The sequence below is a fragment of the Bufo bufo genome, chromosome 5, assembly GCF_905171765.1.
Source record: "Bufo bufo chromosome 5, aBufBuf1.1, whole genome shotgun sequence".
NCBI classification, from domain to species: Eukaryota; Metazoa; Chordata; class Amphibia; order Anura; family Bufonidae; genus Bufo; species Bufo bufo.
The window spans coordinates 503,487,957-503,512,388 of NC_053393.1; the positions used below are offsets into that span (position 1 = coordinate 503,487,957).

Sequence of the window (24,432 nt, forward strand, 5' to 3'; positions counted from 1 at the left end):
CTGAACGGTGGGGAGTCCAACTCCCGGCAACCTCCCCAATCAGCTGTTTGAAGAGGCAACGTCACTTCGGTGCACAGGCCAAGCCTTGATTCATTTTTTCAACGCTTTACACACTGCTCTTTTCCATGGTTATGACCACCCTGCAATCCATCAGTGGTGGTCATGCTTCCACACTATAGGAAAAAGCAGCAACCTCTCTGGGGGCCGGGACCATGAGAATGCGCATAGTCCAGCACTTTTTCCTATAGTGTGCAAGCATGACTTCACTTCTGCTAGTGGTAACCATGGAAACGAGCAGTGTATAATGTGATGGAAAAATGAATCCAGCCAGCAACGGAGGCAATATGGACGATCACAATACATTAGTAAGTGCCTTAACTTTCTCTACATGACAAACGTCATTTGCTGAAGTAAGACAACCCTTTAATGACCAATTCTTAAGGATAGGCCATAAATATTGAACTCCCAGAAAAACCCCTTGAAAATTCATCTGAGAGGCTTCAAAAAGTTGCAGTGTAGACGAGGCTAAAACTTCTGTACAGTACTGATGGGTGCAGCAGAGAAAAAAATCCAGCATCCAAGCGAAGACCTTTATTGTCGAGTCTCAAAAACCAGGAATTGGGCAAACACTGCGTCTATGCGTTTCGGATCTATACAAACTGATCCTTACTGAAGACAATTCCATGCACAAGATATGAACACACAGCTGTAGAAGGCCAATGAAGCCAATCACAGGTGTAGAAGAGAATTCGAAAATAACACCAGATTATGCGAACAAAAGAAAACAGAGAATCCTTAGAGCGATAATATAACGTCACAAAGAATCAGTATGAAAACAACACCTTAATAATGTAACATTAAATCAGGTTTTTTCTTCATAACCATTAGGCCCCTTTCACACGAACAATACGGATTGTGTCTGGATCTGTTCAGGGGGAAAAAAACCTGAAGATTATGCACGCAAGTGCAGTCAAGTTTGTCTGCGATTGCGTCCAGTTTCTTCCATATGGGTGCAATCACTTTTAGATGCATTTTTTCCACGTGTGGGAAAATAAAAACACGGAAGAATAAAAAACAAAATTTCCTACACAACATCAGTGAAAAACGCTTTGCATCCGGACTGCTTCCAGAAGCAACGCGTTTTTCACGGAAGCCCAATTCACTTCTATGGGACCAGAGATGCGTGAAAAACGCAGAATATAGAAAATGCTACGATTTTCACGTAACGTAGAGATGCGTGAAAATCAACACTCGTGTACACAGACCCATAGAAATGAATGGGTCAGGATTCAGTGCGGTGCAATGCGTTCAGTTCACGCATTGCACCCGTACAGAAAACTAGCTCTTGTGAAAGGGGCCTAAGGGATGCAGGTTTTTAACTGGAATATCTGGAAACTACCTACTGAGGAGCTTTCTCCTACAATCATTGCCCCATGGGATTCATTACCCGCTCAATTCCTCACTGGTAGTACAAGGGACTGAGGGGTTACTGCACCACATAGGGTCATAGGAGAACGTTCCTCATCAGGCAGCCTTCCTGTTATTCCAGACACTTTGTCCTGCTCCTGTTTCAGATGTGACAATAAAGGTTTCCATGTCTATGGATGCTGGTTTCTTTCTCTGCTGCACTTTGTTCTCGTGTGATTCCTCCACACCTCCGTGCATTACTGAGCAGGAGAGCTGGACTGTCCGTCCTGTATTACTACACAATACTGCTGGGAGCACATGCTGCAAAACATCACTTGACTATCCTCCTATTGCCAAAACTGCCTTGCAGATCTATCAGGAGATACTTTTTGACTGTTTACGGTAGTCTGCAGCACACTGAAGGGTTAAACGTGCCCGCAAGGCAACCATCGGGGATCTGAAAATTCCCCAAAGCCCTGCACAAGATTAAGAAACTGCCATCTGCTCAATGTGTTAATGTATATTCTTTACAATAACCCCTTTATAGGAAAATCCCTATATCAGAAAATATACATTCATGTATAAGTTTCTCTACTCAACAGGAAATTAAAGAAAAATAGATATTTAAAAAAAAAAAGTCAATAAATGTGATGAAAACCATATACTACAAAGGATCCTGCTTCGTGGCAGATGAAACTCACCTGTAGCTGTGGCTTGCATGGCTTCTCTTCTATAGTCTCTGTCTTTGGGGAAACTATTAATTGCCACTTTGGTTGAATCCTTTTGGCGCTGCTCTCTATGCGACAGAATAGGACAAAAAGAAACAAATAATTAAAGGCGGCTGTTTCACCAGAAGATAACTTTCTTAAAGCCATTTCTGGCTTAAGAATTATTTTTTTGAAAACCACTAAAGAGTGCAGTTCACCGCTCTCTGCTTCCTGGTCCAGGGATGAAGCCCCCACAAAGGGTCATGTGACCACTGCAGCCAATTACTCTGGACCAGGAAGCAGAGCGGTACCAGTCTGCGGCAGGAGATCTGCGAGGTGAGCATAGCAATGAAAACATTTTCTATCGCCTTGAAAACAATAATAAAAATATTAACCAATTTTCTAAACAAATGTTTCCAATTATAATTATAATTTACGTAACGCCCCGAACCTGCCTCCTGGAAAAAGAAGACTCCTACCTATCTGCTCCCTGCCCCCGATCTCTCCATTTTCCAGTAACTTAGGCATCCAGTGGGCTATGGGCGTGGTCACATGCACTGCTGCAGCCAATAACTGGCTTCAGAGGTGACATGCTACTTGTGGACACGTGATCAGGCCCACAGACAGACGGATGTAAACAGTGCTGGCCCTGGAAGAGGGAGAGGCCGGAGGCAGCGTGGAGCAGGGAAATATGAATCTTATTCAGGAGGCTGGCTGCAGGCACTACTCAAAATATAAATCAGCAGAAAACAACTTTCATTTAAAAAATAACCATCAAAAAAATAATCCTGAGGATTTCCAATATTCACAGCAGACACACGCACAGATTGGAGGACACTAACTGACCACTTCTGCACACTTTCCAGCTTTGCTGTGTAGAATGACTAGTCTTCATGCAGTATTCCGAGGGGAATGTGTGGATGGACTCAGGGATACATTACTATTACTGGGAGCACTGTGGGGGGCATTATTAGTGCTGGGGGCCACTCTAAGGGATATTAATAGTGCTGGGAGAAACTATGGGGGATATTATTACTCATGGGGCCATTATTACTACTGAGGGCCACATTATTCAGCAGTTTTGACCACGCTGAACTGTTCACAGTGCTAAGTAGGGGCTGGGGAGAGCAGGACAAACATTTCTTCTACAGAGCGTTAACTATCAGGAGTAGTGTGAACATGGGCTTTTATTCTGCCAGGGTCTGATCCTACATGTGAACTGCTTCACAGTGAAGTCCTCTCTGCTACTTCCCAGCCTTTCCTCTATCTGACAGCTGCAGTTGACTTCTGGTTGGATTCAGCAGCTGTCACTCAGCAGAGGGGCGGGGCTGAGAAGCAACTCAATAGAGCACTTCACAGTGCAGCTCCGCCTCCAGGGCACTTGAAGAGCAGAATAATAAATCATTCATCTATTGTATAGGTTTATTCAGTGTTAGTTCATCACTTGTGGAAGTTTGGTGGAGTGACATTTGTTTTTTTTGTTTTTTTATACTGTATCTGTCCCATTTTTAAGTAACTTTTACTTTGTTGTGAATGAGCTGCAGAGAGGGCTCTGATCAGGTGATTTCAAACCCTTTACACTGACTCCGATGGTCAATCAGCTGCTGATTCCTTTATGCAAAAAGGCTGGTCAAGGGCAGGACCCTAATGAATATTCATCAACAGACATACTCATAAATATCAGGAAAGCTGCGGTATGAAGTTAGTTTCACCCCAGCATTAAAATCTTCTGGCAGCAGAGGAACTAGTCAAGTACTGACAGCCCCCCCCCCCCCCCAAAAAAAAAAAACCTGCAGGAAGATTTTAACGCTAGTGTGAAATTAGCCTAAGTTACTGGAAGAAAAGCAGTCACAGGGCTGGATACTTTCACATGATTTTATAATGATTGCTCTAAAGACCACAAGGAAAATGCTGCATAAATAAATAGCAAGAATCAAAGTGTATTTTTCTATTACTGCTTCTATCCGGGCCTCATCGGTAATGACTAGGGAGACGTGGCAACTGAAGGCAGCAAAAAAATAAGCAATAGACAAGATGTTTGAAATACAGGTCATTATAGGATACAAAGCTATACGCATCTAACAAACTGTCACATTAGAGGGGGTTTCCCCAGAATCGACATTTAGCACATCCACTAGACAGGGGCCCCCTCAGTTAGAACAAGAGGGTCCCACATTCCTTCACAGGACATGACAGTTAGGTGCAGTTTGGGGGCTATCAGTCAGTCCCATAAATTGTTGATCTCCATCCAAACCTATCTTCACTGGGGACCTGTAGTGATGGCTAATCTTCGGCACTCCATCTGTGGTGAAACTACAACTCCCAGCATGCTCCATTAATTTCTATAGAGTTCTGAGAACAGCCAAGTGTACATTTTGGGAGTCGTAGTCTTACCACAGCTGGAGTGGCGGAGGTTAGCCTTCACAGGAATAGGTGATCCTCACTCTGAGAAATCTGAGGGCACCACCAGTGTGGCTCCCAACGACTCACTTATTCCTGTGATGGCTAACCTCCGGCACTCCAGCTGTGGTAAGACTACGACTCCTAAGATGTACACTTGCTTGGCTGTTCTCAGAACCCCATAGAAATGAATGAAGCATGCTGGGAGTTGTAGTTTCACCACAGCTGGAGTGCCGAAAGTTAGCCATCACCGACTTATCCTGTGGGCAAATGATGTCCATTGTTGTAAACCCTCCTAAGCAAAGGCCAGGCTTGGGCAGAGATCCAGAAACAGCCAAGCAGACGGCACTACGTTGTGCCATAGCAGTGAATCGATGCCCACAGCAAAGCGAGATACGCGATTTATGGAAACAGCGTAGCACAGTGATCACAGTTTTCTGTGGATAATTTGCACCACTTGCTGTAAAATTTAAAGCAACCCCTTCACATAAAAAATAAATAAAAATAATGCCGACATGCGGAGAAATCCCTTTTGCTAGGAACGCTCGCTCACCTTATAAATCGCCTTTTTTGCTAAGTGGCATTTAAGACATCTGCAGCTGAACAGGACTCATTAACCGCAGAAGACAATGCAACATTCAGAAATGGAGACCGCTCGCACATTTACCTCTCCAGCCACTCTTTTGGCTTCTCCCACTGAGACACTTCTGTTCGGCAATTGTAATAGTACTTCTTACCAGAAGAGCTGATATGTTCAGACCAGTCATCTGCAGGATCATATGTCTACAAGGCACAAAGAGAGTCAATGCCAGCTACAGGTGAGACGCTCTCGTCTTCCCACCACATTCCCATAACAAAGCAAGATGCACGACAGTCTAAAGCAGGGATGGCCAACCTGAGGCTCTCCAGCTGTTGCAAAACTACAACGCCTATCATGCCCAGACTGCCAACAGCTTACAGCAGGGCATTGCAGGAGTTGTAGTTTTACAACAGCTGGAGAGCCGCATGTTGGCCATGCCTGGTCTACAGTTATTAAAAACACTTTGGCATGGCATACAGACCCTACCTATCAACCACAGCAAGCTGAAAGGCATGCTGCCAGTGCCACTTTTCACATGCTACTTTTGACACCGTATACTTCGGTACTAATTCAGTGACCATTTCATTACACAACTTTATCCAGAATTAATCTTTAAAATAGCTCAGCATGGGACATGGACATTCTGAGCCATTTTAAAGTCCCTTACCGTTCCCCAATACCTGCTGTAATGATAACATCACAACACATGTGCCATCTTGCCCGGCCAGGCCAATCTCATGCCTGCGTCGCTAACACGAAGATCAAATAGGGCTTTAGGAGCAGCTACTGCGCACGCGGTGCTACAGTTCTGAGTTGTGACACGTGCGCAGCGGCTGCTCCTGAAACTGAATATGAGCTGCCAGTGGTGCAGGCAGTAGATTGACCAGGCTGGTTAGAGACCAATCAATTCGCTTATCTCTAATTCCATCCATGCTGAACCATTTTTATTTTTTGTTTTCCCCTGGCAATCCTTGTACTATAAAAACCACCCCCCAAAATAAAAGTTACAACAAATTTAAAAAAACACGTTCTCGGGAGCACAATTTAAGTTTCTAAAATCTAGATTCTTGAAGTCCCTTGTGGCATTACTCATGTCTTATGTGGTAACCACATCAGGCTTTTTGAGGTCATGGGTCAAATATCTCTACACGGAATAACACTTAAGTGTTCATAAAGTCACAAGGCACGTCATGTCTGTATCCCAGATTCAGCATGATGGACGACAGGGTAACAGATCTAGACCAAACACACCATGTTTGGGTGTATTAAGCCACTACAGCTTATTGTAATCCTGCATGTGATTATGACAAAAAGCGGTGCCTATTAGGCCTAGTGGATAAACTGCAGGATTTTAGTTTTGGTTTGTTTTTTGTAAGAACATAATGAAAATGAAAGTATAGATAGCGATAGTAAAAATAACCAGCAAAAATTCTTTCAAAATGTTATAAAAACTTAATTTAAAACAAAAGATCATATATACTGTATTCCCAAAACAAACGGAATAAGGTGCTATTTAAGAGGTCTGTGTTGGTGCGTTATAACTTACAGAATCACTCGTCTTGCTTGGAGTAGAAGAATGTGAATTTGAGCTATGAAGAGCACTGTGGTTATGTGAATTTTCTTGTGGAGAAAAACTGGTCCCTGAAAACGAAGGAAACCCCATTAATAAAGTACAGTACATGCAGCTATTTAAAATCACAGTAAATGATAACCCAAATACGAGTCACTTATTTATTCTGAAAGACCAACATCATAGTTTTCACAGTTTCACTCCCGAATTTGCAGAGAATGTCCCAAAATTTCGCACAATCCTTTTGCACGAAGCAGGGGTTAAATATAGAGCACCAGTATGCACTGTGCCGTGAAACCTCCGAGATCACCGTCCAAAATAGCAGTGAAAAAGCTCTTCTAGCTGAAGGCCCTCTTAAACCAGAGGGCAGGTTCACTGGGTTTTTGGAGGAAGTTTAGAGGCCAATTTTGTTTCAGCCAAAGCCATAAGTGTATCCAGCAGGAAGGAGAAGGAGAAGCCCTGCCTTTGGCTGAATAGCCTGCAAGAAAATCTGCCTTAAAGGGAACCTGTCACAAGGATTTTGGCTATTGAGCTGAGGACATGGGTTGCTAGATGGCCGCTAGCACATTCGCAATATCCAGTCCCCATAGCTCTGTGTGCTTTTATTGTGTAAAAAAAAACTGATTTGATACATATGCAAATTAACATAAGAGTCATATCTTACTTGTGTGACCAGAGAAGAGTCATATTTTCAAGCTCTGACTCATCTCAGGTTAATTTGCATGTGTATCAAATCTGTTTTTATACACAATAAAAGCACACAGAGCTATGGGGACTGGGTATTGCGGATGTGCTAGTGGCCATCTAGCAGCCCATGTCCTCAGCTCTATACACAAAATCCCGGTGACAGGTTCCCTTTAAAACCTCCTCCAAAAATTTCCATGTGAATCAACCCTAGGCTCTTTTACACAAGCATGTACTGACATAAAGCTGTCAGTGTGATTCTGTTACAGTAAGGTCACACAGAGGCACTCAGCAGTATCAATCATGATAATGCCCTGCTTTTCTGTAGTCCAGACCATATGATTTATCTGTCAGAGTGCGATCCTAGACTGGGGTGGAAAGCTACTCTGCACTTCTTATAAAGTGGGATTAGATTGAAGGATTCCAGGTAACTCCTACTAGAGAATATATTCCAGATTATGAGGCATGCCACATTTCCACAAATTCCTAACAGGAATACTGAGATTACCTCAGCGTGGTGTGCTTCCTCCAAGCTTTGGTTTCACATCAGTGTCCTACACTCAACTAAAGCCCATCTTAGCAGCTTCACTCTGGCCTGTAATTCAAGAAAGTGCAAAGCCAGGCACAACTAAACGCTCACACAACAGCTAAGGCTGGGGCTACATGTAGTCTTTCTGTATCACTTAATTGATTTTTACTACTGAGCTACAGCTGTAGTCTAAAGCAGTAAACTGCCTTGGATGCAATGGAATGCGCTGCCGCAGTCTCCTCACAGCCAAGATTATAATAATTAGGGATGAGCGAATCGACTTCGGATGAAACATCCAAAGTCGATTCGCATAAAACTTTGTTTTAATACTGTTGGAACCGAACCCAACTTTGGGACTTCGCGAAGGAATAACTTTGGCTCATACATTCTAATACTGTACGGAGCTCCTGCTCCATACAGTATTGAAATGAAGTTTTATGCGAATCCCTAATAATAATAATAATGATCTTTATTTATATAGCACCAACATATTCGGCAATACTTAAGATCAATTAAAAGTGCTCAAAAAGTCTATGCAAAGCCTCAGGCACACGACAATTTCTCATCTGTGTGTTTGGGCTCATGCACACAAGAGTATTTTTTGCCCGCATCCAATCTGCATTTTTTTGCGGCTCGGACACATTCACTTCCATGAGGCTGCAAAAATGCGGACAGCACTCAGTGTGCTGTCCACAAAACGTTTGTCCATTCCATGCCATTCGCAAAAATACAGAACATGTCCTATTCTTGTCTGCATTAGGGACAAGGATAGGACTGTTCTATTACGGGCCAGATGTCCCATAAAATGCAGAACGCACACAGCCGGTATCCATAATTTGCGGACCACAAAACAGGCAACAGTCGTGTGCATGAACCCTTATTCACTTTTTTTGCAGACAGCATATTGACCCCGGGGCAATGCAAACATGGATATTTTTTGCAGATCTGTGTGTCTATATTCTGTAAATTAAAGGCATTACAGAAATATTTGTGCCTCTTCTGTGCTGTAGACGTGATTCTAGTTTTGGCTTACAAATACTGACCAAACACTGACTGTGTGACAGTGGCCTAAGCCTATCTACCCAACACGTAATTTAACAACGACCATTTTTGCCAACCCTTTGACAGACCGCTATTGTCTGAAAAGTCGGCCATGTTCAACATTTTGTCCAATAGTTGGACAAAAGATCGTTCATTCAAAGAAAGATCCGTTGTGGACAAAAGACCCTTCTCTGAAAGAACGCTCGCCAACTTCCATCTAACGTGTACGGACACCTTTCGCAAGAGTTCAGATATGCTCTGCGAATCAAGCAGCAAATCCACAGGAACTGCTCAAATATTTATAGTCAGGACTTCACTTACACACTGATGACACCTTTTTGGAAGAGAACATTAAAAGGGTTTTCCAAGACTTTAATAGTGATGACATCCATCAGTATCTGATCAGTGTGGGTCTGACACCCGGGCCCCCCGCCGATCAGCTGTTTGAGAAGGCCACCGTTCTCCTGTGGCCTTCTTGCAGTTTACCAAGCACAACGACGTACATTGTATAGTGGCTGTGCTTGGCATCATGCTCGGCCCCATTCATCTGAATGGAACTGAGCTGCACCTAGGCCAGTATTGCCTAACCTCCGGCACTCCAGCTGTGGTGAAACTACGACTCCCAGCATGCTCCATTCATTTCTATGGAGTTCTGAGAACAGCCAAGAGAGTGCATTTTGGGAGTTGTAGTTTTACCACAGCTGGAGTGCCGGAGGTTAGCCATCACAGACCTAGGCCATGTGATTAAGTCACTAACTGGCCTAGGGAAAGCTGTGAGAAGGACAAAACAGCTGATGGCGGGGGTCCCAAGTGTCGGACCCCCACCGATCAGATACTGGTGACCTATCCAGAGGATAGGTCATCAGTATTAAAATCTTGGAAAACCCCTTTAAAGGGGTTAATCCATGATAACTATTACTATACATTTCCTCTCTGGTAGCGCCCCCTGCTGCTTATTCATTTGTCCACCTTCTATTTCATTCAGTGGTGGATCAACATGGCAAATATCTTCCCTGCTCCCTTCCTCCACTCAGGGCCGTCACAATGATCTCGTAGTGAAGCAAGAGAAATGGTCCACACAACTTTTCATTCATTCCCATTTCTAAACTCATGGAAATATATAGCTATATCTCTCTCTAGACTGAAGGGAAATTGTGGAGGCATTACATATGCTTTACCGAGGCTATACATGAAGGAGGTTTTCTATGCAGTGAAGGAATAGGTTAAGAGCCAATAGCAATGCTTCCTGTAGATGCAGGTACTTGATTGTCTCATGTGAGCTGCTGCCCACCCACAGAAAGGTGGAAAAATAAATATTTTAATTCCATTTTATTCAAACATATAAATTTGTAGTCAGGCTGCTTGATTATGTGTTTGGAAGAAGAAAACGTTTTGCTGTTGCAGTCATATAACCTGAGTGAAACCAAAGAGGATTTCTATCTAGCCACCAAGCAATAAGGGCTACAGCTATAAACATGAAAACAATGGGGGGAGATATATGAAACTCCAGTCATAATCCAAGCAGCACCAGGCATGCTCCTCTTAATATACATGGTGCAAGTTTTGGTTCATTTTTTGGTGCGACAGAAAAGCAAAGCCTACATAGATTTAGCCATAATTTATGCCGATTTCTGGCACAAGTCATTGATAAATCTGTCTGATTACAAGTGGCCGGGCCCCCTGCTGATAATACTTTTAGTGACAAGAAAAGCACAAATATTTATGAATTTTATATGCCATTTATGAATTTTATATTTGGGTTATCAAATCCGTCCCCCACAGTTTAAAAAGGTTTTCCAAGACTTTTATACTGATGACCTAACCTCAGAATAGGTCATCCATATCTGATCAGAGGGGGTCTGACAACCTGTGACCCCCACTGATCAGCTGTTTGACAAGGCACTGGCGCTCCTGTGAGCACCGCGGCCTTCTCTCAGCTCACCAAGCACAGCGCCATACATTGTATAGCAACTGTGCTTGTTATTGCACTCAGCCCCTCTGTGGGGCTTAGCTGCACCTAGGCCATGTGACCAATGAATATGATGTCACTGGCCTAGGGGCAAACTGTGAGAAGGCCATAGAGCTACTGCACCACTGCCTTCACAAACAGCACAAGGAAATTGAGACCTCTAATGAACTAGGGAGAGGGAAATCAGTCCAGGAATGAAACTGTGAGCTAGTGAAGACTGCAGCATCCTGGACACACAGACTTCACATCCAGCATGTAATACTGAGAGGGACACAAACACGTGAGAAAAGTCTGAAACTAGAATCAGGATGTGCTGCTCCTGCATCCCTTGGGGCCTGTCTGCCTGTACTATCCTGGTCATGACTTCTAGTCCATTACTTCTAGTCCATTTACCAGCGAGCCCTATCCTAATCCTTGCCCCTATCCTCAGAACACATGGTGTGTAATATGATAGTTTATGCTCACAGCAGACAGAAAGGAATGATCTACGATTTAATACACATTATCATGACTGCACAGGGAGGGGAACATTGCAGGTCACAGAAGACTGTTCTGTGAGCATAAACTGAGGGAAACGATCCAGAACACAAGAGAGACTACTGATTACAGCACAGATGGGGCAGGGACTATGTAAACTGATGCAGAGTCAGTCTAGCAGAAGAAAATCAAATCATGCAGAAGCACTCAAGCAGTTCATAAGTGAATTCTATTATGACTCGAGTAAGAAATGCACTTACTATGTACTGGAGGGAAGATGTGGCTGTCGTACATAGAAAACAGCAGTCTGAGATAGGGAGCATTCTGCAGTCTGTATGGGGCAGAGGCCTCTGCACAGAGCTCAGGAGCTGACTGAGCTCCAGAGAAGAAAGACACACCCGCTGTCTTCAGTCCGTGTAGCTCTCTGCTGCTAAAGGACAGGATTCGCCTAGTAAGGCCTAGGGCACACGACCGTATCAGTATTGTGGTGTGCAAATTGCTGTTAAACAAAATGCATATGCAATCAGTGTGTACTCTGTACGTATAGAGGGACCCAATGTAAAGAAAAGAAAAAACAAAAAAAAAACAAACACACAACTATTCTTGTCCGCAACACGCACAAGAATAGGGCAGGTTCTATAATTCGCAGGCCAGAGGCATGGGTGTCGCCAGCAGACAGATGACAGCCGTGTGCTGTCCTTTTTTTGTTGTTGATTTGGACCCAAAAAAAAATGCGGTTCAAACAACAACCAAAAATACAGTCCTGTCCGTGAGGCCTAATAGTGAGTGAACAGCAAAATTGCTAGAAGGGACATTTCAGAAGTGTTTTAAAGGCGGGTTAACGAGAATTTTTAATCAATGTGAAGTCACCCGCGATGCTAGGGAAGCTCATCCCCTATTACGTTAACAGATGTCTCAGACTGATGCCATACCGTGGTATCCATTCACCATAGAGCTCCATTCTAAAAGAAAACCATTTACAGGATAAAAAAAGTGTGGTGTGCTGCCTTTTATAGCTCCCCCCCCCCCCCCAAGAGGATACATTAAACAGATGTCAAAAACATGATGTGACCCCACCCTTAGAGGTTAAAGATTAATAAGGTTTATTTGAAGTGACTGGGTCCGGAATGCACACAGAACTGTGCCCATGTATTGCGGATCTGCCAATGCGATCCGTAATACGGCCACGGAGCGCACACATTCATGTGAAAGAGGCCTAAGCGGCAGCCGGAGATGGGAATATCCGAGCCTGCAGTGCTCTTCAGTTTTCCATAACTCCCATGCATGTGAGCTATGCTGTTTCGGGTAACTCTGTCTTTTACCGTTTCCATATTTTCTTCAGCGCAATCACCAGACAGCAATGTGACTGATCCAGCACTGAGGCAGAAGAGGATATGCTCATGGATAGGTAAGGAAACAGTCAGATAATTTAGGCTGCATTCAGAGTTGCGTTGGGAATTCGCTTTTTTTTCTTTTATTAGATGACATTTATGCCTAACGGAATAGCGAATGCAACAGTGAACGCAGCCTACACCAAATGACTGCGGACATTTGACCTTCTTTGGACACAGTGGCTGAGGCGGTAGGATGGTTGCATAGCTGGGAACCTTGCAAAAAGTAGCTCAGGTGAGCCGAGAGGTGTATGTCAGGTGACTGTGGCACAGCATGGAGTCTTTAAAGTGGCAAACCCTTTCAAGCATTACTGCATTTAAAACAAAGGTATCTCTCAATGTACAGAAAAATTCTATTATAGAGATCACAATGTATGGTGTGGTGCAGGATCCTAACATCTAGGATACAATAAGGCTTCCATCACTGAGATGTAACACTTCTCTTCCTTAGACCTCATGCACACGACTGTTCCGTTTTTTGCAGCCCGCAAACCGCAGATACGCAAAAAACTGAGCCGCCAGTGTGCCTTCCGCAATTTGCGCAACGGGACGGGCGGCCCATTGTAGAAATGCCTATTCTTGTCCGCAAAACTGACAATAGGACATGCTATATATTTTTTTGCGGGGCAACAGAACAGAGCAACGGATGCGGACAGCACACGGAGTGCTGTCCGCATCTTTTGCGGCCCCATTGAAGTGAATGGGTCCCCAGCTGAGCTGCAAAAAATGCGGCTCAGATGCGGACCAAAACAACATCATGTGCATGAGGCCTTACACAATAAGTCTAGCAGTGTAAAGGCATGAGACAACAGAATAATGTAGACCAGGGGTGCACAATCTTTGCTGGTTGGGGGCCAAATTGTCAGACAGCCAATCCCAAGGGCCAAAAATAAAACTTGAAGGGAATACTGTAGTTATGACAGAGCATACAGTATATACCAGACATGTCTAGCTACACTTTCAGGACTCCCATCTAATGGTAGAATAAATGAAAAATACATGTGAGCAGCCACAAGACAACATACATGTCTGTTACCTGATGGATGGGGGCGGCACAAAATGGTATCAAGGGCCGCATGTGGCCCCCAGGCTGTGCACCTCTGGTGTAAACCAACATTAGCAGCTGCCCAAAACTCAGATACAGTTTTATTGTTTATTAGCCTACATTCGCACATCAGTATCTGTTTTCCAGTCTGTAAACCGCGGTCATCGGCCAGGTGCATCCAGCACTTTTCTCATTGTCAAAATGTTTATTCTTGTCCGCCAAAAGGACAAGAACAGGACACGTTCTATCATTTGCAGAAGGGCCGCAAGGATGTGAACAGCACACAGATGACGCCCACATTTTTTTGCGGCCCCATAGAAATGAACGGGATCGCATGCTATCCGCAAAACATGCTGATCGGACGCAAACCAAATATAGTGTGAATGAGGCCTTACGGGCAGCTGCTCCTTGAACACGTTTTGGAAAACCTCTGTCAAACAGCCCTGAGTAAGGATAACCAAAGTAGAAATGCCCATGTGAGTGACCCCCCAGTGTAACAGTGCTGCCCCGTGTAGTCAAGATTCCTGTTACACAGGTTATTCAGACCATTCAGCCTGGAATCTAGAATTTTATTTTAGCGTTTTTCAACAAAAAATACTGTGCATCAAAAGTCACATCATCTCAGGCATTTCTGGTGTAGGGTCGGATAGGGAGAGGAAATGAAACAGGGAAGGCGAGTATCCCTTTCATTTGTTTTTGGAAAACCAAAAAACAGCAAATAAACCTACAAATCATGTGTGGAACCAGAATCACAAAACCAACCAAGAGCAATGAACCACACATGTAATATAAGGAATCTACTTTATTATGATCATCCAAAATGTATACAACATGACAATAGGACATAAAAGCGATGGGTACATGCTGCCCGAATCCTAGGGGGGATATTTTTCATGACACTCGTCTGCATCACTTTTATTATGTCATATTGTATACATTTTGGACGATCATAATAAAGTAGATTCCTTATACTACATGTGTGGTTCATTGCTCTTGGTTGGTTTTATTTTTGTTTGATCCTACTCCGAGCCCTTTCTAACAAATTTTGCCCCCTGGACATCCCCTTTAATTTATTACTGGCTAATGCCGGCACATAGGTACATTTTGCAACTCATTTTCATTGGAGTTCAAATGCATATAGAAAAAGAAAAGAACAAACTTAGTAAATAGTGTTGATTAAAAACATCCTGAGCTTATATGCAGACTGATGCATCTCCATGGTAACAGACAAAAATCCAGTGCAATCTGACCCTGCAGTGAACATGCACCATCGAAAGTGAATTAGCGAAATCTGGGATTGAAAGCAGGGATGAACAAATTGCATATTTTGAAATTAGTGTTCGGGTTGTGGTATAATGTGAATTGCGTTATGGATTCCGTTACCACTGACCATAACACAATTCCATGACAGAATGCATAATGGAATGCCTTTAGAGTCAGTCCGTCATAATAGAAGCCTAGGGCCTGCATAACGGATCCGTCCGGTTTACTTTATGCAGGAGAGGACTCCAGCATTACGGAAAACCGGACGGATCCGTTATGCATGCCGTCATGGAATTGTGTTATGGTCCGTGGTAACGGAATCCATAACGCAATTCACATTATACCACAACCCGAACACGAATTTCAAATATAAAAATTTGCTCATCCCTTTTGTTCGTGGTCTGTAGCCGTGGACATACACAGTTTGTGGGAGATCTTCATCCTGACTATTTGCCCTTTTAAGTTTCATTGGAGCAACAATAATTTTGGGGGAAAAAAGGGGGGGGGGAGGGGGGAGTCTGCGCTGCCATTATTGGCACCAAATCTACCAAACGTTGCAAGTGGTTTGCTGCATCTTTAAATATATGTTTAGGCATGTTACTCCAGTTTTAGGGCTCACACACACACACAACCGTTGGCTGTATGGCGGTCCACAAATTGTGGATCCACAAAACATGGATACAGGCCGCGCAATCCGCATTTTGTGGAACGGAACGTCCAAGTCATAATAGAACAGTCCTCTCCTTGTCTGTAATGCGGGGCTGCGAAATGGACATATGGATGCACACAGCACACGGAGTGCTGTCCGAAACTTTTGTGGCACCATTAAGTGAACGGGTCCGCATCCGATCCACAAAACACACCCATGGCCGCGTGCATGAGCCCTTATGGTTATCCCTCCTGCTGGAGTGAACTTGCGTTTTTTTAAGTTTCTTAACTCTGATGGTCATTAACATAGCTACCAGTAACCACACTCAATTTTCAACACTGGAGTGCGTACATTTTTGATCAAATAAGCCCACCTGCAATTTTTTTTTAAAGCCAGAACTCAGGAGTGCAGGGCTTGATAAAACCCTAGTCTCTTTACACAGTCAATCACTATACACACTGGTGGAGGAGCTACATTCATTCAGGTGAGCGTCAGGCAGTAGCACCAGCTCACAAATGGCCTCTGAGGGTGCGGCCACACGTTTAGGATTTTTTTGTTGCAGTCTTAGTGTACACTCACATCAGCGTTAAAATCTAGCAAGCTGTTCTGGCAGAGTTCACCGTATCTGGCATAGCTTAATACTGCCATTCACCGCTAGATCCCCATTGACTACAACGGGATCCGGCTGCTTTCCGACATAAATTCCGCCCAAAACCTGGCATTAATGCTGGAACATTAACGCCAGGCTGCAGGATCTGAACGCTAGTGTGAACCAAACGTTACCGGTCAAAATCAAATGTGGCTCATAAAAGGGGAGAAAGCATCAAGGACAGATTCTACCTCTTCTCTGTTAAATCCACCCCTGATTTAGTTTTCAAAAACTGCACCAAAAAATCTGCATGTGTGGCCTCACGGATATTGCTAAATTCACCTGCCTCAACCGAATGTACAGATCACAATTACATCTACAACCTCTAAGAAGATTTTTCAACAATCGCATCATCCGGACAGAGACCCCACATCCAAAAAGGAAGAGAAACTTTCAGGCTGTGACTTACCTCCATCCCTCTCCCGCACCCTGTGAACGTGCACACTTTTGGCTTTGCCATGTCCAACACCGTCAGCATATTTCTCAGGGCTATCTGATCTACGCATTTTATTTGGGGGAGACGGGTCTGTAGAATCTCGCATCTTGTCATGACGGTGATCACCGCTACTTGGGTGACCCTTTGAATATTTAAGAGCCTGAAATAAAAGAATAAGCATATTTCAGGATTATAATAAACATCTTAAAACATAGAAGGTCACAGCGGTATGATGAAGAACGGGTGCTCAGTTTTGCTATGCGCTTCAATGGCTAGCTGATTATAGGAGGGTCACTGATCTGATGGTAATGGTAGATCTGATGTGGTCAAAACAACCACATTCAGATGAACGGATTTTCATGTGAATATCCCTTTACACTAATCATTAATCGGAACGGAAGTGCTGGATATCCCTATTCCAGATTTTTTTTAATTTACATGGTCCGTATTTTTCATCCCTCCAGATTTGCAACCAAAACCAGAAAAATATGGACTATGTGACAACGGCCGAAATGTAAGACACCACAGGATCCTTGCACTAAAGTAGGGAATGCTGGTATATCAGGTAGAGAACCACAGGCTGGAGACCACTGCAAGAATGCTTCAAGTGGTATTCCGGTTATAACAATACACCCCCTATCCACAGGCTATAGGGGATAACTATCAAATCAGTGGGGTCCTACTGCTGGGATCCCCACGATCATGAAAAGGGGGCCTCTTACCCTGTGAAGCGCCCTGAAACAGACAGAGCAGCTGGTCAGAAATGCACTCCATTCACTTATATGGGAGCATCGGATAAAGCAGAGTACAGAGCTCGGGTCGCTCCTGGGCTTGAAATGGAGCGGTGGCATGCTTTCCCGACTAGCCACTCCATCAGGGGTCTCCAATGATCTGATAGTTATCCTCTAGCCTGTGGATATATTATGTTATAACCGGAACACCCCATTAATAGTTACACCTTGGGGAACGACATAGTGCAGATTAGGGATGAGCAAATCAACTTTGGATGAAATATCCGAAGCCGATTCGCATAAAACTTTGATCCAATACTGTACGGAGCAGGAGCTCCGTACAGTATTAGAATGTATTGGCTCTGATGAGCCGAAGTTACTGCTTTGCAAAGTCTCGTGAGACTTTGCGTAATAACCTCAAATTAATGTGTACTGTAATGAAACCATTTCCCGAACTCGGGTTCGGTTCTAATCGGCACCTCGGAAACTAACCCAAGTTCGGGAAATGGTATTTTACAGTACACTTTATGAAGTTATAACGCAAAGTCTCACGAGACTTTGCAAAGCAATAACTTCGGCTCATCAGAGCCAATACATTCTAATACTGTACGGAGAGCTCACTCCGTACAGTATTGGAACAAAGCTTTAAGCAAATCAACTCGGGATGTTTAATCTGAAGTCGATTCGCTCCTCCCTAGTGCAGATGTTAAGGGCTTGATCTGAAGTTAATAACTATTATTATTCAAAGAAAAAGTTTTGGGGAGAAAATTGCGGCTTGACGCCAAGATGTAATCCAGTCTGTTTAAGGCTACTCGCACTTGAGTGCAGATTTAAAAACAGAAAATCTGTCTGGCGTTTCGTGCGGATTTCTATGCGTTTCCCGCAATGTGTGCAGGCAGCCTTACAGGTCTTTAGTGTTCTGCTACAGGACTGAACTGACCACTGCCGAAACTACAAGAACTGGAAGACCCATCTCAAGCTGAACTTTGGATTGAAAACATCTTACCAAGGAGTTCTAGCAGGGTTGACTCGGATGTCTATTTCCAGCTTTAGAGAGCCTGAGGTCCCCCCGGTGGCAGCAGAGCCGTCAGCACTCCACCAGCCAGTACTGTCACAAATCGCTCCACAGCTACATAATGGTTCCATGGGACCATACACATTAAGAGGAAAATTCTCAAGACAACAAACCTTGGACATGAGCCCATTACATTATAAAATAGCTCAGACATCTTCTGCTGTAATCAGAATAATGTTTAACAAATACACACGAGGATGAAAGGTAAGTGAGCACTCACCTTTTACTGAAGAGCACAACGTGTATCTGCTCTCCTACTAATGGATGGAGGTTGTCCAGAGATCTTAATGTGTATGGTCTGCACATGGGGTGAACCAGAAGCCACTTTTCCACTCCATGATACAGCTCCACACCACTCTGGTTTTTCACCGGGTAGTTATTTTCACAGTGTGGATTTGCACCCGCTCAAAGTGGCTGGTATCAGTGCAGTGACGGCTCTGACCAATCACTAGTCTGCAGTGTGGTCACCTGACCTTAAAGGGAACCTGTCACCATAAACGGTATAACTCGCAGGTAGCATGTTAGAGCAGGAGGAGCTGAGCAGATTCATCTACAGTTTTGTGGGAAGAGACTCCGTAAAACGTATAATTTATATCTCTGCTCTTTCTGTGCCTGGTTGTACACGGGGGTGTCCTAACTATCTGTGTATACACATACAGAGAAAGCCATCAATGACCGATAACAGCTGAATGTGCCGTCCTGAGCTCAGAAACCGCTGAGATGTGACTGCATAAGGGTACTTTCACACTAGCGTTAATCTTTTCCGGCACTGAGTTCCGTCACAGGGGCTCTATACCGGAAAGTAACTGATCAGTTTTATCCTAATGCGTTCTGAATGGAGAGTAATCTGTTCAGTCCCTCTTACGTTTTTTGGACGGAGAAAATAGCGCAGCATGCTGCAGTTTTCTCTACAGCCAAAAATCCTGAACGCTTGCCGGAATGCCGGATCCGGCATTAATTTCCATTGAAATGTATTAGTGCCGGATCCGGCATTAAAATTTCCACATTGACGGATCCATTCTTCCGGTCCGCCATGCGCAGGCCTTTAAATCTATGGAGAAAAAAAAAAAATACCGGATCCGTTTTTCCGGATGACAACCGGAAAGACGGATCCAGTATTGCAATGCATTTGTCAGACGGATCCGTCTGACAAATGCATCCGTTTGCGTCCGAATTGGCAGATCCGGCAGGCAGTTCCGGCGACGGAACTGCCAGCCGGAATCCTCTGCCGCAAGTGTGAAAGTTCCCTAAATAACAAGTTTCCCTGAATCTTTTCCCACAAAAAAACATCCATCAATCTGCTCAGCTCCTCCTGCTCGATAACCTGCTGCCTGTTGTGGTGACAGGTTCCCTTCAGTGGTACAACCTTCGCTCACTTGGAATCTCCTTGGATGTGGTACCAAAAAAAGTACCAGGTTCAATCTGCAATTTTGGCCTAGTGGAAGAACTGGGTGGAATCAAGCACCGTCTAGCTCAGGGGTCAGCAACCTCCAGCTCCCAGAGTTCTCCTTTCACTTCTATGGAGGTTACAAGAACAGCAGAGTAAAAGTGCATGTTGGGAGTTGGTTTCACAGCAGCTGGAGTCCTGGAGGTTGCTGATCCCTGGTCTAGCTGCAAATCTCCTCATATCCTACCATCCAAGCTACTCAGGGGACTCCTCCGCAACCACTACTAAGACATGCGCAGATTTCCAACTCATGCGGCCCTCTGTGACTCCTGGTCCTCTAGAACTTACAGGTTATTTGTAGTGGTGCCATCCCAGCGCTGCGAGGCAGCAGTCCTCCTCGCTGACAGCTTTCTCCCTACTACTATGCTGACAGGTTCCCTTTACGGGGGGGGGGGGGGCTGCCCCTCCTTCACACAGATTTTGTAGAAAGCGATTCTGGTCCATCCACGGTCCATCATTCATTTGCCATGTAATACCAAACTTCCTCTGCAGCATTATAACATGCAGAAACTGTACTACTCCCCCACCATCTCTGATAAGAACAATTACTCCCATCTGACTAGTGCGGTCAGGTGACCCCTGATCATCATGAAGCGACGGGTTCTGCCTGTAGGAGCCGTCACAGACCACCAATAATCCAGGGGTGGGGGGCTGATCGCTTATGGAGACCTCCCCTGGAGCCGGGAGACTTTCTATACAGTGTGGCCGGCTGTATGTTCATGGACGTCAATAGAAGGGGGGGAGAAAAAGGCCAAAATACGTGTCTCCGCCATACGGGCTGCCCGATGCATGGAGTCCTATACCGACTTTTGCATCCGTCCATTAAAGTCTACAGAGGAGCAAATATAATATTGTACTGCTCTAAAGTGCCCCCCCCCCCCCCTAGATACCACAGCCTCCCCTCCCCCACATAAATAAAAAAAATAAAAAATAAAAATCACTCTAGATACACCAATGGGGGGCCCTGCTCATGTAGCAGGGGCCACAGCCTGCAGTACGGGGCCACAGGCTGCGGAGAGCAACCCCCAAACTGCAGCTAAGGCCTAATGCGCAGGCCGAAGCCTGCCTGGAGTAGCCGCTGCGCTCCGTATATACCTGGTAGGGTTGGGAGTCCCTTCGGTCGTGACAGCTGAAAGACAGAAGACAGAAGGCGGGTTAGCGGGTGCGGAGGAGCGGGTGCGGGGGGAGCTCTCGCCGCCGCCGTCACTGGGAGGAGGGGGGGGCAGGGAAAATGGCGGCGAGAAGAGGAGGAGACGGGGAAGAGGAAGAACGAGGAATGCTCATTACCCATCACTGAGTCTCGCTTGTTTCCTTGCATACATTACCATCAATGCCGTGTGTGAGTGGGGTGTGGACGCGAGAGGGCCGCTGACAACAGTAACCCGTCCACCGGCGGGCGCGGTACCGGGGCACGGTGATCGGGGGAAGGCCCCAGTCTAGAAGACTGTACACACACGCTCGGGCTTATGAGGGTTTACTGGTAACACTGTGAACGTTAATGGGGCGTGGGCCCGTCACCCATCTTCCCCCCCCTGCACACACAGACACAGACGGCACAGCGGCGGCGGCAGCGGCTGCGCAGACACTCGGGGACGCGCACTCCACAGTTCCCGTCTAGGCTGCAGGAACGCGCATGCGCTGCCCCGCCTTACCCAGCTTCCCAAGGAGCAAGCGCAGCACCGCCTAGAAACGTCAAGACGCATGCGTACCATACGCGCCTCGGCAATGACGTGTAATTTATTATTATTTTTTTTTATTCTAAAGTCTTGACAACTTTATTAAACCTCACAGACAAAACCGGAAATGAGTGATTTACAGCCCTCCGAAGTGGCCGTCATTTGACCCAAGTCCTTCTTTTTGATCCTTTATTGCACGTACAATATTGTTCCAGATAAGTGCCTGTCTGGTTCCTCTCTGTGTATTAGAGCCGCCTTGTATGTTATTTCATTATTTGATGAAATTTGGATTTTACGAATTTCTCTATTCTGCAAATTTTTTGCGCTAGTGTGTAAAAGAAGACTATCGAGTCATATAAATAAGCAAGAAAAGAGGATCTCTCACGCGGTGAACCAAAAGTGCCCCTCTATGACCGTTCAAAAAGTTGGGAGGTATGCGATTAACCGCGTCGTACCCAAATCCTCGGCTTCGGATCTGACTGGTACCTCGGAAACCGAAGCCGAGTTCCATTCCAAGTTTTAAAGTGTTTTTTCACTTAAAAAATCAACTACCGAAGTTATTTGCGCGACTTCAAGAATAAGGGTCCATTCACACCTCAGCATAATGGGTCCACACCCGTTCCGCAGTTTTGCGGAAAGGTAATTCCTCTGTGAATCTATCTCAGATTGGGAAGTGACACTCATTTTCCCAATCTGAGATAGATTCACAGAGGAATTACCTCCCCCTTCACAATAACAGCATACATAAGACCTGGACAATACTTGAAGTTTTTGGTGTGTGATTTATATCAGTGAATTTATCGACTATAGACTAGTATCGAACATTTTATTATCATATATTTTAGCATTCAATAAAATATCGACTATACTATTATATCTACTATAGTTTATGTGATTGTAGTTTTTATATGTCATTGCTATAATACACTGTTTTTATTATTTTTATTACTTGAATTTTATGGGGATTTAATAATAAATATTTTCTGCATATGTCAATTTGGTTACCAAGTGTATGAGTGCTCGCCCATTTTTCCATTGTTACATATGGTGAGTTCATGTAAAATTTTATTTTTTGTCACAAGTTAGTGGAATATGAGACTTTGTAAGAAAAAAAATAAATAAATCAATTTCCACTAACTTGTGCCAAAAAAAAAAAATCTTCTATGAACTCGCCATGCCCCTCACGGAAAACCTTGGGGTGTCTTCTTTCCAAAATGGGGTCACTTGTGGGGTATTTAAACTGCCCTGGTATTTTAGGGGCCCTAAAGCGTGAGAAGTAGTTTGGAATCCAAATGCGTAAAAATGCCCTGTGAAATCCTAAAAGTACTCTTCAGCGGAATACCCCTTTTTTGACATTTTGGGCTAACTAAATTTAGGGGGTATTCCTCTGAGACTACCCAGGAAAAAGAGCAAACCTGCCTAGTAAAAAGGAGTGCTTGCGAAGTAAAGCTGCGATCGCTAATAAAGTGATCTTTATAGCGCCGCAGCGATTTTACGGTGTTTTTGCAGTGATCAGAAAAAAAAACAATTCTGTCACTGCGGTGGGGCGGACTGAACGCAAGTGTGCGCACAAGATCAGGCCTGATCGGGCGAACACTGCGTTTTTTGTAGAGCCTAAGGTGACCCTAATGTACTGATATAGATCTGATTGCGATCAGTCTTGATCACTTACAGATACTATATAGTACTAGTGCTGATTAGCGACAGCGATGACGCTAATCAGCGACTAATCAGTGAGTGCGGTGCGGTGGGCTGGGCGCTAACTACCTAACAAGTAGCTAACTAACTGGCGGTGATAAGGGACCCTTACAGGGGGGTGATCAATGACAGGGGGGTGATCAGGGAGTCTATATGGGGTGATCAGGGGTTAATAAGGGGTTAATAAGTGACAGGGGGGGTGTAATGTGTGTGTGTGTGTGTGTGTGGTGCTACTTTCAGAGCTGCCTGTGTCCTCTGGTGGTCGATCCAAGCAAAAAGGACCACCAGAGGACCAGGTAACAGGTACAAAATAGCGTGTGATATACCTATTTGATTGGTTATTTTAAAAATCTACAGCCTGCCAGCCAATGATCAGCGCTGGCAGGCTGTAGTTAAACTTGTCTTCTGCGCAATCCTGTGAGCGCGCGTTCACAGGAAATCTCAGGTCTCATGAGATGACGCCAATAGGCGTCACTGAGACCTGAGAGCGCTGCGGTCCGGACGCCTATCGGCGTTACCGTGACGGCAAGTGGTTAAAGGGGTATTCTAGTTTAGCAATTTTCAGCAATTGACAGGAAACAACACTTACTAATAGTCATTTTTTAACTGTAATGACCCGTTTTCCTGCACTCCGTCACAGTCACGTGACATTTTCCGCGGTCTTGGTTCTCTATCCTGGTGACATCACATCGACATCTGAGGCATGGCAAGACTTGTAAGACTGTTCCCTGTTGACACAACATCATCAATGAATTTGCCTCTCAAGGCGGTGTCCTGCTCATTCTCCTGGACCCTAATCTGTAGGCGTGATGTCAGCAATGATGCCGTGTCTTAGGGCGAGTGGTTTTCCAGCAAGGCTTTAACGCCTTAAGGACTCAGCCCTATTTCACCTTAAAGAGGACCTTTCACCTGTATAAACTATGTTAACTGAGTATGCTGCCATATAGAGCGGCGCCCGGGGATCTCCCTGCACCTACTATTATCCCCGGGCGCCGCTCCGTTCTCCCG

The 24,432-nt window shown here is 44.7% G+C and overlaps 1 protein-coding gene across 2 annotated transcripts in view; it reads right to left on the reverse strand.

Moving 5' to 3' along the window:
* The window catches only part of WAC (WW domain containing adaptor with coiled-coil), a 63,152-nt gene extending 41,452 nt beyond the window's left edge, over nt 1-21,700 (reverse strand). Inside the window, exons 1-6 of one of the 2 annotated variants that reach the window (XM_040434337.1) lie at nt 21,338-21,700; nt 21,146-21,179; nt 16,771-16,957; nt 6,641-6,735; nt 5,182-5,297; nt 2,109-2,203 (exon numbers count right to left, since the gene is read on the reverse strand). In XM_040434337.1, coding sequence (XP_040290271.1) covers nt 2,109-2,203; nt 5,182-5,297; nt 6,641-6,735; nt 16,771-16,957; nt 21,146-21,179; nt 21,338-21,378 — 568 coding nt within the window. In that variant the 5' untranslated portion in view covers nt 21,379-21,700. The remainder of the gene's footprint in view (nt 1-2,108; nt 2,204-5,181; nt 5,298-6,640; nt 6,736-16,770; nt 16,958-21,145; nt 21,180-21,337) is intronic. The other variant, XM_040434338.1, reaches the window with a different exon arrangement.
* Nucleotides 21,701-24,432: the final 2,732 nt, after the last annotated feature.